This window comes from Marmota monax, unplaced genomic scaffold (assembly GCF_021218885.2).
Source record: "Marmota monax isolate L192 unplaced genomic scaffold, Marmota_monax_Labrador192_F-V1.1 WCK01_AAM20220418_F8-fsc00061, whole genome shotgun sequence".
NCBI classification, from domain to species: domain Eukaryota; kingdom Metazoa; phylum Chordata; class Mammalia; order Rodentia; family Sciuridae; genus Marmota; species Marmota monax.
Window position 1 is genome coordinate 157,067 of NW_026695230.1, and position 18,605 is coordinate 175,671.

Here is an 18,605-nt window from a genome sequence, read left to right on the forward strand (position 1 = left end):
AAAGAGAGGTGTGACTGTTTCTTTCACTTGAACACTTATAAGCCATTGTGGGGTATTAATTGGCTTAATTTTAATATTGTTGTGTCTCAAGGAATAGGGGGTCTTTGGGGAGGAAGAGTGAGAGGAAGTTACTAGAAGAGTCGGAACACCTAACCACATTTATCACATTCATGGTCTTATATAAACATAGTTTATGTCACCACAATTACAAGAGGGATAGCAAAGATCCTAGATCACAGATTATCACAATAGCCACAATAAAAACAATGAAGTTTGAGATAATGTGACAGTTTTCAAAATATGACACAAAAACCCCAAGTAAGGACACACTATTAGAAAAAAATGGTGTCATGTCAGTAAACTAACTTGAAGCAGTGACTACAAACCTTCAAGTTGTAAAAGACACAATATCTGCCAATAAAATGAAATGTAATAAAATGTGATATGCTGTACTCGTGATAAAAATTATTAAAAGCCTAGATTAAGGTAAATATAGTAAAAAGCTAGTTTCCCATTAGCACAGATTACATTAATTCCATAAATGTAGAGAAGAAATAACAAGACACAGTTAAATAACAGAACACACAGCGCTCCAGAAATCTTCACATTTTCATTTGTAACTGAAAGCATGGTTCAGCCTGTAGAACTTTCTCAGACCTAATGCAAATCTGTGGGACAAATTAGGAAATGAAGGTGGTATCCAGACTATACAAATAATCTAAGACCTATTTGATTATCTAGATGTCAGAAGAAAAATCAGCTGGGCATGGTGGCACATGTGTATAATCCCAGTGACTTGGGAAGCTAAGGCAGGAGGGTCACAAGTTTGAGGTCAGCCTTAGCAATTTATTGAAGCCCTAAGCAACTTAGTGAGACCCTGTTTCAAAGTAAACTGTACAAAAGACGAGGGATGTGGCTCAGTGATTTAGTATCCCTGGATTCAACTCCCAGTACCAAAAAAAAAAAAAAAAAAAAATTAAAGTTTCCTGTGTTTGGTAGTGTTTCTGAAAGTTTCCTATGTTTGGAAGTGTTTCTGACTTTGAGTGTTTCTGATAATTTTAGTTTTCTACATTTTTGTTTTTGTTTACTTTCTATGACTGCTATTTACTGGGAATGTGGACTAGAACTTTGCCTCTGTTTCTAAGGAAGTGATAATTTGTAACATGTGACAGACTCCTACAAACACTTAAAAAAAAGACTGCTTAAAATAAATGTGGATGATTGAAGAGTTCAAACTGAATTCAAAGTGAGTACTAAGAAAAGCTGATTTAGGAAGTGAGGTTGAGGGACAGGAAAGGATACACAGACTTGAGGAGACTGAGAACTAGATATTGTATCCTAGGAAGGTTTGCAGAGATAGAGAGAACCATTGAGGACGGAGGGGAGCGTGAACAGAATAGAGAAATAGTCCCCAAAGACTTGCTGGATGTGTTCCTGAGTAATCAACACTGAATCTAAGGCGAGCAAAAGCAGGAATCTATAACTGGATTTCCCTCATTCTTTTCTCACTTGTCTTGTCCTAACTCTAACTTGGTCAATGGGGACAAATTTGGTAAAACAGTGAAAATGAAGGAGAGAAGGAGACAAAGTGGAGGTTATGAATAATCAATTATTGTAAGATCCGTATTTTGAGTCCTAGAGTCAAGAGAACACAGTGCTCAGGAGTGCTCCACCGTAATCACAAATCATAGCTCATGAGATAAATTTATTATCTCTCATTTTATAGATTTGGACAAAGAAAGGCAGACAGTTTGAGACTCAAGAGTCCTAATAACCTTTAAAGGTCTTATCCCAATGCTCTGGGTAAAGACCAGAAAAGTTAAATGATTTGCCAAAAATAGTTCACTTGTGGTTGAGTCAGGACTTGAGCAAAGGTCTCTGGGTTCCCAGTTCTTTGCTCCTTACCCTTCATACCCACTGCCTCAGGCAATTGCAGGTAAGCATCTCCACCCTCTTAATCAGGAAAGAGACACCACTGAGGGCTGTGCTTGTGTTTTGCAGATTCCATCTCACTAATTAGAAACGCTGAGGTGGTCAACTTTTATCACTTCCATGATTCCCAGTAATGTTTAACCTTAAGTTAAAAAAAAAAAATCTCGGAGATAAAAAGATCATGTTATCTGGCAAGTCCATTCCACCCCCAGTAGTTATTAATTTCAGAACACATCTGAATTCCTTCTCTGTGGCATATGCTTCAGGAGAGGAGCAGACAGCTCTTGACCAGGGTCAGATTTCAAATTCTTATCTCTTGGTACCAATTCCACTGCCAGTTCTTGGCAGTTAACTTTTGAAATCTGCCTTGAGTACGACTTGGTGTCTGAAGATCAGCATATTACCTGTGGTCCTCATCTTCAGGGAATCACAATCCTTCTTCTCAGGAAAACATCTGCTGTACAGAACTTTGCTTTTGGAAACATCCTCTTGCTAAGACCTGGTTGAAAGCAACGTTCCAGCATCATACTTCCCAGCATGGAGGCAAAGAGCTTCAGTGTTTGGGATTATGTTGTATTTTCAGCCCTCTTTGTCATTTCCTGTGGAATCGGAATATTCTTTGCCATTAAGGAGAGAAAAAAGGCAACATCTCGGGAGTTCCTGGTAGGGGGAAGGCAAATGAGCTTTGGCCCTGTAGCTTTATCTCTGACGGCCAGTTTCATGTCAGCTGTCACTGTCTTGGGGACACCTTCCGAGGTCTACCGCTTTGGGGCATCCTTCATTCTTTTCTTTATTTCATATACATTTGTCATCATTTTTACATCAGAGCTCTTTCTCCCTGTGTTCTACAGATCTGGCATCACTAGCACTTACGAGGTAAGAGAACTGCACCCTTCTCTGAGCACAAGTAATTTCTCTCCATTTGAATGATTTTTTTATCCTGTTTTCCCCTCTATTAATACACATCATCTTTGCAACAAAGATCAGTAGTTGAAGAACACTCACTGATTTTTTTCAAAGCAATTACACATTATGAAAAAAGACATTAAATTATATTGGAGAAAAGCCTAAGCTCTGGCTGCACCTATACCTGTTTTCACCATTGTAGAATAGAAATGATGATGTGTGGCTCCCTCAGGGCTGTTTGGATGATAAAATTACCACCTGTCTGTGAATACCTGATGCATTGTCTAGATTGTGGGAGGTTCTTAAGAAAACAGAGTTGTTTTTATTTGTATTATTATTATTAGCATAATTATCCTGAAAAACAAGCAAAATGTATGCCACAAGTATTATAATTTTCCAGCTGAGAAAATGGAGATACCAATAAGTAAGTTAGTCATGATTTAATAGTGCTAAAAGTCTACTGAGAACCTATTTTGTCTATATCCCTCTGTAGTGTTATTCCAATCAGACAGTAAACTGAACATTTTAGTACTTATTATTTCTTAGGTCCAAGATTTAATTAGGAAATGGTAATATTTTGAAAAATCAGCAAATATTTTAATTGGAAGAAATTGCTAACTAATAAAAATATGGGAATTATTTTAATGAGAGGAAATGAGACAGTGGAGTTTGGGTTTTTCAAGCATTCTCAATGAAAACATTGTGTTCAAAATTGAATTTGTATGTCTATAATTTAATTGTGATCTCATAAATAAGTTTTTATGAAGAAAGTATTTATTTCCATTATCCAATATCACACCCTACCAAGTTACAGCAGAAGATTCATAAATGACCTATCTTTAAGAATTTTGCAAACTAAATGAGTATAATAAAATGATTCTCTTGACTTCTGGATGCAATCAGCAAATGAACACTTTTTAGAAGGTCTTAAATCCTATGATTCCATAGATGATCATATTCCAAATTGTCAACATTAACTTCCTCTTTTCCCAAAAGAAGGTACTCAAATTTGGTTCATTCAATAGCTAAGTCCTGGGGTGTAGATTCAAGAGAAAATAACTAAATTTATGATTAGTACCAGAAATGTACACATTTCCCCTTGCTTATTAATATACTTCTGAAAATATAACTATGTGCTAAGCGTTTGCATTCAACTTTCAAGATTTGACTCACAAAGACATTGCTATTTTTTTTAAGCAATACTATGCATTAGAATAACTGCCTACTTAACAGCTAAGGAGAGAAATAGAGAAAACTTGGGGCCTGAAAATATAAGTTCAATTTTTCTTTACCAATAAGATCACTTTGTGTGCAAGTTACTTAGCATTTCTCAATTCCATTTTCCACATGGAATATAATAATTCCCATCTTTCATGAAGGTTTAGTTAAATGTGAAGAAGCTTTTCATACGGAGATGTAGTTCAGTGGTAGAATGCTCGCCAGGCATGCATGAAGCCCTGAGTTCAGTCCCCAGTAACTAACTCACACACACACACACACACACACACACACACACCTTTTTAAATAATAAAAATCTACCCTCATTTGGAATATAATTTTTATGACTATCCATTTGTTGAATAAATACCATTGAATATCTGCTATGTTCTCTGCACTTCTTTAGGCCCTGGGAATATAGCAAAGAATCAAATTTTCCTTATGATATCTACTTCATAGCAAAAGTTGTCAACAAATGCCTAAGACAGCATAATGCAGATTTATGTGATATTTAACTATGTGCTAAGCATTGCTCTAAGTATTTTATGTCTCAACTTAGCCTCAAAACAGTCTTTTTAGATAGGTACTGTTATCATCAGTCCAATTTAACAGACTAGAAAACTGAGGCACATGGGGCCAAGTAATTTGTTCAATGTCACACAGCTATCAAGTGGGAGTTTTTCAAACCCAGATAAGTTAACTTTAGAGACCACATACTGAATCACTGTGCTACTTTGCTTACCATAGCAATAGAGGGAAATGAAATGACAAGAGAAAGAATGCCAGTTTGGGTGGAGAATGTAATTCATAAAGGGCTATCAAATAAAATTTCCATGTTAATAGGGCATTTAAGTAAGAAAGTGATTGTGCCCTCTTGGAATGCTGCCCTGATTCTGCTATGTAAGAAGAGTGGCATAACAGGTCTAGCCTCTATAGCACAGGTGGCCACACAAAGGAGAACTGAGACTCGATAGCTGACAGCCAACACCAGGCTGTGAGTCGCACAACTGCCAGACCTGAGAGAGGCCATCTTAGACCCTCTGTCTCAGTTGATCATCCAGCCGATTGCAGCCACATAAGAAACCTGGTGAAATGGGTAGCGGAACACCAGTTTGTCCTCAGTTGTGATAAATAATAATTCTTTAGATTTTCAGCACATCAGGTTTTGGTGGGTGTTGCATAGCAATGGCCAACTGATTAAATGCTTTGACATGCAGTGGGAGTTCAAGACTAAGAGATGCCATCTGTGCTCCTTTCCCACCACCCTGTCCAATAAAGAGCATAAGGACTTATTCCAACCCCATGGGATAAATTAGGTTTAGCTCATTTGCAATATCATACATTTTCATTATCTCTACTTGGATAGTTTATAATTAGTCTCCTCGTGTTATCTCTATTTCAGTCAAGGTTAACTCCATCTTTTTTTATACTAAAATTATATTGCCTGCTATTTACCCTGAACACTAGTTTATAAGCTAGTATCTGTTTTTTAATTTTTCTTGAACTTCTTAGCTTTGATGGCTTCTGAACTACTTTTTAATTTCTGAACAAAGGTTTTCATTATGCAGAAACTGTGACTTTACTAGTCTTCTTGTATACTGGTTTCTGAGCACTTATTCATTACATAATTTTTTTGGTGAATTTTTGGGTTCTCTACTAAATTATATTTTGTGATATTATTCTGATAATATTTGTATTTTGATAAATCAAATATCTAAAATAATATTATCATTGAAAATTATTTCAGCATAGTAGATAGTATTAAAAATATTTGTTGTATTTAGGTTCTGATAGGATGTAAACCCATATCATGAGGCCTTTTGGGTCATTGTAAGGATGAGCATTTACTATTGGTGAGATGAATCATTATAATATTTGGGTAGAGGAGTGACATAATGTAATTTATATTTTAAGATTTTTACTCTAGTTGGATGTTGAGAATAAGTTGGAAGGTTTTTGACTATGGTAGAAGATGGGACTAAGAATCTGTTTCCATAATCTGCCCACGAGAAAATATTAATATTTTGTTTATACAAGAGATAATGCAAATGGATATGTTCTGATATTGGGAGTATATATACCAGGATTCTTTCATGAATTGAAAATGAGAGTGAGAGAAAGCACTAAATGTTGGTTTATTTTATGTGGACTTAAACCAACATAAAAAAGTGAAGTTGCTACTTGCTGAGATAAAGATACAGCAGGATAATATTTGGGATTCTAAAACAATCACCATGATGATAAATAAATGTCCCCTGATATTTTAAAAACCAGGCATGAAGTATGCAATTTTGCTGTTGAACTTTTGTTTTTTTTTTCTTTTTACTCTACTAATACTTATATACCACCAAAGACAACTATTAATAGTATGAGCAAATACATTAAAAGGAAAAATACAACTTTTACTGTCTTTGTGTGTGTATGTGTGTGTGTGTGTGTGTGTGTGTGCGCGCGCGTGCTTGGGATTGAACCCAACTGCATAGTACCACTAAGCTACATATGCAATTTTTTTTTTTTTGAAAGGACATCGCAAAGTTGATGAGGTTCTCCTCAAACTTGCTATCCTCCTGTCTCAGCCTCCAAAGTTGCTCAGAGTAAGGTGTGTGCCACGTTCATTTAATACATTTTTACAGATATGTAATAATGCAGTTGAAAAGTCTCTTCTGCTTTGCAGATGAGAAAACAGAAGCTTAAATCACAGAATGAAATATCAGCAAATATGAAACTAGAATTCAAGGACTCTGACTTCTGATCTACTTCTTTTTGCACATACCCTTTTCTGAATACCACTTCTCTAGTGTTACTGAATGGACCAAAACTAAACTGAAATGTAAAATCCATTGGCTTCCAGATCCTACAGCAGTCTCCTCCCAGCTTTCCCATTTTCCAGGAAAGCTTTCCCAGGCCTTAGGAACTACCCAGTTCCCAAAATAGATAATGTACTTTTGGCTTTTGTTACATCTTCCTGTTTTTGTTACTAATTTTTATATCATTTATCTAATTTCATGCAGTATATCAACCCCAAAATCAACTTTTAAAATCAGCAATTTTATTTGTTCAGAATTCCAGGGATAAACCATTTTGCCTACCTCAACTGGGCCTCATACAATAGTAAGGTTCTTCTGCTGGCTCATGTGGGCAGTCTTTGTGACTTCACTCAGGAACTGAGTTGGCCAGGGGCCTGATGCTCTAGAGAAACATGGCTGAGACAGCTTCTTTGTGTTATATTTGGTCTCATCCTCCAGAAGACTATCCTGGGTTCATTATGTGATTAATGAGTTTGCATTATATTATATAGATAAATATCACTGTCTTAAGTTTGCATTTCCCCAGAGGCAGATCCTGACATAAGGTGTGAATGGAAGTCATTTGGATCATTACTGATTCCAGTAAGCACTGGCAGGCAAGTGGCAAAGTAATTATGGAAGGAGAGGAAATCCATACAAGGTGTGTTTTTGAGCAAGTTATCACTGTGATCTGCTGGGATTCAGTCTCCCTGGGGATCTCTGGAAGACAGGACAGACTGTGTCTGAGTTATCCTTTCCGAAAGGCAAAGAAGCCAGTGCATTTTCTCTCCACCTCCCTTTAGTCATTGGCTGAATGCCAGTGATGACACCCCCACACACTTCTGACCTTGCTGGAGCAAAGGCTGATAGAAAGCCTACAACAGACAATAATAGGTGCTTTTAGATGCAATTTACATGTACTGGGACACTGAGTGCCGATAAGCTGTGCCTGTTGCACCCACACTGATGACTATGGTCCTAAGATCCCACTGCATTCTTAGCCCTGTCCTTGGCTTGGTCACACACTATGCCATTGTCTTCTCTGAAGTGTCTCTCTTGGGAAGGGAAGCCCATGGTTTAGTGTAGTAAGCTTATTTTCTGAAAGACATGTAGTCTGAACCCAAGCTGTCATTATCACAAAAGTTTTCCATCCTGTGATATTTGAGTTTTTTGCCTCCTCATTGACTTTCCCTACCTCTGCAAGAATATTTCTTTACATACAGTTTCCTAAGTCTCACAATCACAGACTAGACTCCGAGTCCCAGTCTCCTTGTACCATCTGGAAAGACTGGCCTGAAAATAAACTGAGAATTTGGACACCTGGACGAGTAAATTTTGAAGTGTGAGCTAGTGTGAAACTGAGTTACAGTTCTATCAAGAGTTCATTGTTTCAAAGAAAGGTCCATTTTAAGCCATGGAACATTATATATCTTTTCTAGGAAAAGGATAAATCATTAGTTAAACCATGACTTAATAAAAATGATTTTCCTTAAATTCAGAGAAGACAACATACTAAAAGCAAAACAACAATGAAGAAACTGAATCCTAAAGTCATTTGCTACTTTTAAAATTTATTTTGCTCACTCTATATGCATTGGAAGATATATACTCACATTATCTAGAACACTTACTCAGAAAAACCTTCTCTGACCTCCAGCAGTGACTCACACCTTGCTGTTGAGTGGGTTCACAGCTTCTGTAACTCTTCCTTGAATACTATTAAAGGTGCAATTTTATTTTTATTACTATTTGTTAATAATTGCCGTATCTAATCTGTAAGATCTTCTAGGATGTAAACTATATCTTGTTTGCTTCTTGTACATATGAATGCAATGTAGAAAGCAGGAAACGAGTATATATTAAATGCATCAACATACAAATTACAAAGATAAAAATGAGTAAACTAGAACACTATGTACATACGTTAGCATGAGTAAATTTGGTTAAAAAAGAATCACTGCCCCCAAGAGTGTGGGGGGTGGGGGGTGCATGCATGCACATGCATATGTATCCTTAATACTTCAAATCTGTAATATCTCAGATGGTCCAAAAAAGGGAAGAAGTTGGTCTTCACAAATGTGATTAAATTAATATCTTACATTACCCAAGTATACCATAAATAGGAATACAATCTCATGTACCTTTATGTAAGACAGAGAGAAACTTGACTGAAGCTAAGGCATAGTGACTACAGAGGCAGAGATTAGAGTGCTAGAATGGAAATTGAGGATGACCAGAAGGTTCACAAACTAGAAACATTCTTTCTAGAGACTCCTGAGGAAGCACAACCTGCCAGCACCTTGATTTTGGCTCAGTGAATGGACTTTGGATTTCTGGGCTTCAGTAATACAAGAGAATACATTTCTATTAATTTAAGCTTCCAAATTGGTGATAATCTGCTGCAGTACCCATAGGTAACTAATTCACTAGCAACTTTTAAATAAGTAAATCCAACACCAAATTACCAGAGACTGGTAACCATGAAAATGGTTTAGCATATGTGCTGTAGGAGCTCAGAACAGAGGGTCTAAGAAGAATAAGAATAGCCATTGAACCATTTTTTCTTGAGAAATTATGAAGAACTTGGAGACAAACTTGAAATTTGAAGAGAGAGACTCTTACATTGAAAATTCTGCCTACACAAAGGAAAGGTGGTATGTCTTAAGCAAGGTAGGTTTGAGTCAGACAAAAGAGGGGATGGAATATCAAGCTTGAGATGTGGACTTTTTTTTTTTTTTGGTCAAAAATCACTAAAGTTTTTGAGGAAAAAAAATGCCCAGGTAAGAACATTGTTTAATAGTGATGGTGGCAGATATGAGATGACGAAAAGCATGGACTAGTCTTGGTATTGGGAGATCAACCAGAGGATTACAGCAGTAATCCAGAAAAGAATAAAAAACTGAGATAAATATGGAACTTAGGGACATAAAGGGAAACTGTCTTCAGTGGATCCAGTAGGAAAATACCTGGGCATAAAGTCAGAAGGCCTGTGCTTTATTCAAGCAACCAACTTATCTTTTCTGGCCATCACGAGAAGCATGAGCGTGAATTGGGTTTTATTACATGTTTGACTTTTAACAACCCATGTTTTTTCCCCTGTTGCTTCCAGAAATACCTACTATAAATCACACTGCAAGTCTAAAGCACTAAACTCAGAGGAATACCAAGTCAAACAAGGACCTCCTTAACAGCTCTTATCTAAAACTCATCGCATGTCTCTTTCTCTCTCTCTGTCCCCTCTAGTATCTACAACTACGATTCAATAAAGTGGTTCGCTATGCAGCAACTGTCATCTACATTGTGCAGATGGTAAGGGGCAGTGGCTGCTGCAGAAGTGGGAACCAGGGGTTCCAAGATACATTTACAGGTGTTTTTTTTTTTTTTTTTAATGGGGCAATTAACTCAACTAAAGGTCAAACACTACTAAGAAGTCACTACTTTCTTCCAAAGAAACGTGATTACCTTGAGAGCCATTCACATTGCTAGAATCCATACATCTGGACTAATAATAAGAACAAGTATATATTATAAGTCACAAAAGGGAAAAATCGCTACAAGTATATTTTACTACTATTTAACCAAATTTTTTCTTTTTCTTTTTTTTTTTAATGGTTAACTGAGCTGAACCAGAAATGCCTGTTTTTTTTTGTTGTTGTTTTGTTTTGTTATTGTTGTCGTTGTTGTTGTTTTAAGGTCACTGTAAAACAATTTTCCTAACCAATATACCTAATTCCCTCCCATGCACTCCTTTCCCACCCTCCAGGCTCTGGGGTGCCTTCATTCTCCCCAAGCTCACCCTGGACACAGTGGTGAATTTCCTCCCATTGACCAAGTGCTCTTTTCTACAAGGTGACTTTCCTTCTTAATTAGAGTTCCCACTGATGCCAGAAGGATTTAAGCAAGAGAATAAGAAGAAAACAATGCCTCTTGAACTGCCTACACATATTTGCTGATGGCAACCCTCAGATGCCATCTCCAAATGGTGGAAGTCCATTTAAAATAAGATGTGAACTGAACCCATTACATCAGTGTAGCAATCACAATTCCATTCTGTGAATTAGATGGTGTTCATTACATACCAGTCCCCCTGTTTTAGTCTCTCTTAGAGTTCTTTCCTCTCACATTCCCCCAACTGCCTAATCTCCACTCTAAAGTCCATATTTTAGCAAACTGCTGAAATGTGCTTCTATTCTTTAGTAAAGTTTCTCATGAAGTCAGCAGAGAACCCTTTGTGATGGGCACATGAGGGGAGTGGGTAGAGGGAAGTTGAATCAAAAGCTGAACTTGAAGCCTGTGTTTTTGTATTCTTTAAAAATACACCAAATGTAACGATGACATCTCAAAATGAGCAGTCATCTTGAAAATCCACCCCTCTTCTCCCATCTCATGATTACACCCCTTCTACAAATTAGTTACAGTGTTAAATTACTTCAACATGAGAGTGGATGAGAAGGGAATGTTTGGTAAGCACGTTGGAGGAAGGTCAATAAAGAGCTTCTGGGCAGTTTTCCTTCCATGGCTCTCCCCACTGCTACTCACCTCCTTCTTATTCTCTACCAGATTCTCTACACAGGTGTGGTGGTGTACGCTCCCGCCCTGGCACTCAATCAAGGTGAGTCTTCTATGTTCCCATGGACATAGTCTACTACTTTTATGCCTGAATTCTCAGCTTGAACAAATGTATGTAAAATACCCTGTTAGAAGAATATCACTCTGCTTAAGATGCTCTGAATTACTGTGGTAGTCGCTCCATAAAGCTCTAAAAAGATGATTTGACATAGAAAATAATGCAAACAATTAGCTATTGGACTTTGCCTTGCAAAACTGGGTAGTTCTAAACACCCAGTTCAATCATTTTTATCATTTGGGTTTTTCATTTTGTTTTTTAATCATAGAAATGATGGTATTCTGGGTATTATATGCATACAACTGCTAAGTAAGTTCCTCTATATGTGGTCATGTTTCAGTGACTTCATGAAGTACATAATCTGAGCACAAGAAGAAAGTTGTCTGTAATAGTCATACTGTGATAAATAGTTGATCCTTTCAAGAAAATAGAATCTTAGAAGCAAGAGTGATTTTTTTTTTTTTGCAGTGACATTGCCACTTTCAACAGAGAGTCCTTAATGTTCTAACTAATTGGGCTATGTGTTTATACTGAGAAATTTTAATTACTCGTGGATGCCTAGGTGGTTTTAGATTACTCAAATTTCATTAAGACAAAACAAAAGACATACATCACTTGAACCAAAGATGGAAGTTAAAGAATCTTAGGAGAAAAAAATTAAATAGTATATGAATTTTGTGGATTGGTTTAAGATATAAAAATGTAATAAAAATAATCTTTATCAGAGCTGAGAAAATTCAATGAGATGAATTCGATTTATTTTTGCCCACACAAAAAAAAAACAGTGAAAAAACTACTGTGATTCTTTCCTCATAAAATTTTCTCTTCTACTTAGCTCAGAGAAATTTCTTTTAATGTTTTTTTCTCCTTTCATAGTGACTGGGTTTGATCTCTGGGGCTCTGTGTTTGCAACAGGAATTGTTTGCACATTCTACTGTACCCTGGTATGTATCTAGTTGGGAAAAATATTAAACACTCCTCCTAATTTGGAATAAGGGCAAATTTCCAGCAGCAGGCCTTCAAATTACAGCTGTAATTGCTATCCCAAAATTAAATAGCAGTATATTGGCTTATATGCCTTAGTTTCCTGAGGAAGGTATTGTTTTTCTTCTTCTTCTTCTTCTTCTTTTTTTTTTTTTTTTTAATCAGACATTAGGCAAATTTGAAGTCTGAGTTCACTCAAGTATGTTATTCCTAATGAAAGTTGATCTAATGAAAGACATACCTCCTTGATCAGAGGACAGAGCCCAGGTGACCCTGTGCAACTTCTAAGAATAATTTTCTCCTTAACAGTTTTCATAAATCATAGGTAGCATTCAATTGTTCACTGTCTGCCAGTTGAAAAGCAGCAAAATACATGCATGATTGAGCAAGGATAGTTAGTATTTTATAAACATAAGGATTCCACAGTTATTTTGTCTCTCATTTATAGATAACTTAGATTATATTTAACATTTGTCTTTACACATGCTTATTTTTTAATCAAGGAATCTGGCTGGTATTGATAGCATGTTTGTACAATTATTATAATTAGTTGATTTTAACAAATAGTCATTGAGCACTTATTATTTGCTCATCCCCTGCAACTGGAGGCTTTATTCTTCTGACTCATCACACCATTTTCTGGCTAAATGTAACCAATTAAGAATATGGTGGTGGTTCCCAGATAGAGGGATTCTCCTTCCTCCTTTACAAAGAAAAGTAAAATTGTTGATACATTATCATAGAGTAGAATATGCTTACAACACATATATTTTGTAACACATATATGATAATATACAATTTAAACTGCTCTTGTTTCTCTTTTTCATACTTGAAATTTCCACAATTTCTACACATTTAAAGTTTTATCTTCATCTTTTTTTTCTATCACATTAACACTATAGTATAGCAAGATACTATGAGTGAATATTAGCAAAACAACAGATGAGATTTAGCCTGTCGGGATTAGCATACATTGGCATTGCAAGATACTGAATAAAGAATAGATTTGCCAAAAGGACTTAATAAAGAAAGAATACAATTTCAAAGCCAAGCAAGCATCAGCAATAATCAACAATGTACCAATTATGATAAAAGGAGATACATTTGAAAAGTCATACAATTTCTATACCAGAAGATATATCTGAAGAAATGACAGAATATTTCAGAAAGACAAAGAGATGCAGAAATGAAAGAGAAATGGGGTCATATAAAAGATAAATGTGAACATCTAATTTATGTGCCATTAAAGTCTCAGAGAATAATATAGAAAGAATGAAGGAGATTTCAAAACATTGTAACTCAAAAATTTTCAGAACTGTTAAAAGATAAAAATCCATAGAATTAAAGAAAAGTACAAATTTAAAGGATAAAAAGAAAAAAAAAGACCTGAATGTATTAGTGAAATTATAGAATAGTAGATATTTAAGAAAAAAAAAAGACCTGAGCAAGAGCCAGCAAGAGGAAATAAATTGTCTATCAAGGGATGCTCTTGGCACACTTCATAGCAGCAACAGTAGATGCCAGAGATGCTGGAATAGTATTTTCAAACACATGAGGGCAAATAATTGTCAACCTATAGTTGTATTTTCAATAAAACTGTCTTTTAAGAATTTAATATCAAGAACCAAGAGAATTTGTCACTAACAGCTCTTCCTCCAAGAAAACACTAAGTACTATGGGAAGAAGGAAAAAAGTCTTCCAGTTTTAAGTGGAAGAAGTCATGATTAAGAAGTAAATTACAGGGCTGGGGTTGTGGCTCAGTGGTAGAGCACTTGCCTAGCATGCATGAGGCACTGGGTTTGAACCTCAGAACCACATAAATGTGAAATAAAGATATTGTGTCCACCTAAAGCTTAAAAAAATAAATATTTAAAAAAATTTTAAAAAGATGTAAAATACAAGAAGAACTCGCTAACTCCAAATTCCAAAATCCAATTTTTTTTTAAAATGTGAAACTTTGTGTGTGTATACATTATCTTCAAACAATTTTGGATGTTGGAGCTTTCATTTCAAATTTTGGATTTTTCAGGTTAAGGGTATTCAGCTGAAAAATTTCATACAAATATTCCTAAATCTGAAAAACACTGAAATCTGAAATGTTTCTGGTTGCAAACATTTTAGATATGGGATACCTGTAGTAAATATTTAGTAATTCTAGTCAATTGTTATTTAATATTGTATTTGCTTACAATATTAAATTGCATAATTATTTATGATATAAAATATATGAAAAATAATCATTCATTTGTTTTTATATAATTTTGGGATTAAGCAAAAGAACAATTCCCAAATTGTCCAACAGTAGCATCTAAATCAGGTAGCAAATAACCAGGTTTATAGGTTTATACCGTTTGAATTGTTGGGGTTTATGGCTTTAAGTTTTTCACTCTTAAATTAAAAATGTATGGAAAAGTTTCAAGGTTTATAGGTTTATTCCATTTGAATTGTTGGGGTTTATGGCATTAAGTTTTTCACTCTTAAATTAAAAATGTATGGGAAAATTTCAAGGGAATCTCTTTAAATAAAACAATCTGAAAAAATGGAATTTAAATAAAAACACTCAATTAATCTAAGCATCTGCAGGAAAGAGAAAAACAGGCACAGAAAATGTCGAGACCCCTTTTAGTACAATATTTAAAAAGAGTCTGAGTGTTTTAATGAATAAAATGAAATGAATTAAATTTGCTACCTCCTAACTGGCTTCATGTCTCCAATCTGTTTGCCTCTGTCAGATGAATCTTCCTCAGACATGTATTTCTTTATACCACTTCAGTAGCCTAATTCTCTTCTTGCTTCCTATTGTTTGTAGCATAAAGAAAAGCTTGTTAACCTAGAGTTGAAAATATTTCATGAAGTGAATCCAATCTGCCCATCTCAGTTTGCCTCACCACACCTCTGTGCCATCTCTCCTCTCTAGCCATGTTAAAGGCTTCTGTGTCTCACCAGCATGGGGCCTATTTATCTAATACCTGCATTCATACAGTGAGCTCTTTATTGTGATCCTCTAGTGGATGATCCATGTGGAAAATAACCAGAGGAAAGTATTTTAAAAATAAGTGATTCCTGCCATACAGAGGGTTGCCATTTAGTGAGGTGGATATTAGATTCAAATCAACAAAGTTTGATGAGAGAGAGGAGCCAGAAACTTGCTGTATACAGGAGTCAGAGAAAACTTCATGGTGACTGTAATCTGACTCAACGACTACTTGATAAAGGAGTTTGTTCTTTTGCATGTGTAGCTAATGCTCAAGTTTGTGCAAATTTTTTGCATAACCAATGCCAAATAATCTCTGAATACTGAAGCCTTTGGTATTGGGTCTTCATGTGACTAAAATCTAAAATTGACATTTGAGATTGGAAAGCAGAACATCTTTAAAGGAAATCAAGATAGAACTATCTAGGAGGGAGGAGGTAAAAATTTTATTGTTTCTCAAAACATGATTTAGACAATATATTAGACTAACACATGCCTTTATCAGGGATTTTTTTGTTTCTTTAATCAAATTTTATTTTTAATTACAAAAGAAATGATGGGACAACCATCATCAAAAATATGTTTTTTTTTTCCCTTCTCAAGTTAAAGATAAAGCATGTCATCTTTTCACAGAAGTTCTTGACACTCTGGAGGAGTAACTGGGGATGATAATTCTACTTTTCAGTGTTAAAAATATCACATCCTTCATTTACCTAGAGCTTTTCATTAAAAAAAAAAACGCTTTTTAAAATATGTTGCTTCATTTAATTTTTCCCTATTAGCTCACCCCATCTTCACTATCGTGGGATTCTATGCATTCTGTATGGTGGGATTCTTAAGGGCTTCTATACATGGAACACTAAATGCAACAGTGTCTTTTTCCTCCTTTCTTCTTATGGTCAGGTTATCAGGTAAAATTCTACATTAGAATCCATTAGGGAGTTTCAAAAGACATTGAGGACAAACCCCTAATACAGACCTCAATTAATTCAGAAACCCTTTTAAATCCCTCTGGTGATTCTAGAGGGAAACGTGGCTTCATAACCACTGCTCTGATCTCTTGCATAATTATTCTATACAAATTCTACAACTAAATTTGCCTTCCTTAAACTCTAATTTTTTTTACCTTCCTACTGGATCATCCTGTAGCTCTTAAAACTCCTTCCTTCATGGATATATAGAATCCAACATTCCTTTCTAGGTTTTTATTCTTTCTCAGTATTTGACTATCTCCATTTCCCAAAGTGTTTTCACTGCCGCTAGTTTCATAAAAACAAACAAACAACAACAAAAAAAAGAGTCCAAGTTATACAAGTCATACCAAGAGATTATTCTTAATTCCCTTGCTTATATAATTGCTTATATTTAATGAATCATAAGCTATTTCTTGAATATCCTTCAATCCATACCCTTACCCTACTTCAAACTGTTGACCTTCTTGGGCATGGACTTCAGGAATAAACTCTGATCTGGTCTCCTGACACCTTGTCTTCTATAGTCTTACAATTCATTATCCACACAACCACCAATGGAAATATTACCAAAAAAACCCTTTTATCAATCTCTTTTTAATGATATTTCCTGGAAATTGTGAATTTTTTAAGTGTACTTATCAATATCTATCTGCTTGACCTCGAGAGAATTCAGAGGTTCCCCCTTTAGGCTCTCCACAGCTTGATTGTGTATATCTAAGTTTTCTTTCATTTCCTTGAGGACCAATGTTTCTTCTTTCTTCATACATGTTGGTTTGATCCCCTCTTGGTCTTCTGTGCCTGACAAATTTTTACTTATTCTTCAGAATTTAGTTTGTCTATCACTCTGAAAGAATTGGTTCAGACTTCCTGCTGTATGCTCCAATAGTAACCTGTTCTTAATTGCATGTTCCATAATTTTAAGTTATCATATTACTATAAAATATCTGCTTCTTCCATTAGATTTTGAGCTCAATGAAATTAAGGAAGAAACATAGTTATACGGCTGCTTTAATTTGTTGTGTTCTTCTATAGTGTCCGTAGTTCTAAAAGTTGATTGGTGGTTTCTTAGTGGTTAGTATATTTTTCACTTACAACTATTCTCATGTTTAACAAAAAATTTGACACATAAAAGATGCTCAGCAACTGTTATTGAACAAATGAAATGATTGCATTAGTAGGAAAACTGTCCGGAGTGGGGAGCTTTACAGACCCTGCTTTTAACACTTTACATCATTCTGTTCATTTTAGGGAGGATTAAAAGCAGTGGTGTGGACAGATGCGTTTCAGATGATTGTCATGATTGTGGGCTTCTTAACAGTTCTCATTCAAGGATCGGCTCACAATGGTGGATTACAAAATGTATTAGAGCAAGCAAGCAATGGATCCCGACTTCATATAGTTGAGTATGTCCAATGCTACTTTTTAAGGCATTATAAAGATTTAATTGAATGGCCTCATCAACTAATAATTCTAAGCATTGAATGAATTGACATTCACTCTCTTCACTGTTTCACAGTTTTGATGTAGATCCCCTCCGGCGGCACACTTTGTGGACAATATCAGTGGGAGGAACTTTTACATGGCTCGGAATCTATGGAGTTAATCAATCAACCATCCAGCGATGCATCTCTTGCAAAACAGAGAAGCATGCTAAGCTGTAAGTTATTAATCAAAAAAAATTTCCATCATTTCTTCCACTTTATTGAGTTCTTATTATATGCTTTCTACAGCTGTGCATGTATGTGAAAGAGGGAGAGAAATGGCAAGATTTACTTAAACTTTTCATAAATTTTGTGAGTTAGGCATTACTATTCCCATCTTAGCAAAGTGGCCGAGTTGGAGTTTGAATGAAGTTGGAGTTTGCTGTGGGTGGTGATGCAGAGATAAATACCTGTGTTTCTTGCTCACAGTTGCCATGATGAAATGGCTCTCATGGCTCAGCCTGTGGCTTGCTTAACTATTTTCTGTTGTGTTAAGAGGTAAATTGAGGCACAATAAAATTTAAAATGTTTATTTGAAAAAATAACAATTCACAATTCAAGATGCTTAGAAGTGTTTTGGGGATTCCACAGAGGGACTTCGAAGGGGGAAGCTCTTGAAGAATGAACACGGAAGTAAAGAAAGAAAATACTTGATTGGTCATAGTTATACGGCTGCCTTAATTTGTTCTGTTTTTCTGTAGTGTCCCTATTTCTAAAAGTTGG

The 18,605-nt window shown here is 35.5% G+C and overlaps 1 protein-coding gene across 1 annotated transcript in view; it reads left to right on the plus strand.

Moving 5' to 3' along the window:
• Positions 1-2,120: 2,120 nt before the first annotated feature.
• Slc5a12 (solute carrier family 5 member 12) overlaps positions 2,121-18,605 on the plus strand; it is a 63,539-nt gene continuing 47,054 nt past the window's right edge. Inside the window, exons 1-6 of the mRNA XM_046438198.2 lie at positions 2,121-2,808; positions 10,086-10,151; positions 11,403-11,454; positions 12,346-12,413; positions 17,650-17,804; positions 17,918-18,058. Of these exons, the coding sequence (XP_046294154.1) occupies positions 2,470-2,808; positions 10,086-10,151; positions 11,403-11,454; positions 12,346-12,413; positions 17,650-17,804; positions 17,918-18,058 (821 nt within the window). The 5' untranslated portion in view covers positions 2,121-2,469. The remainder of the gene's footprint in view (positions 2,809-10,085; positions 10,152-11,402; positions 11,455-12,345; positions 12,414-17,649; positions 17,805-17,917; positions 18,059-18,605) is intronic.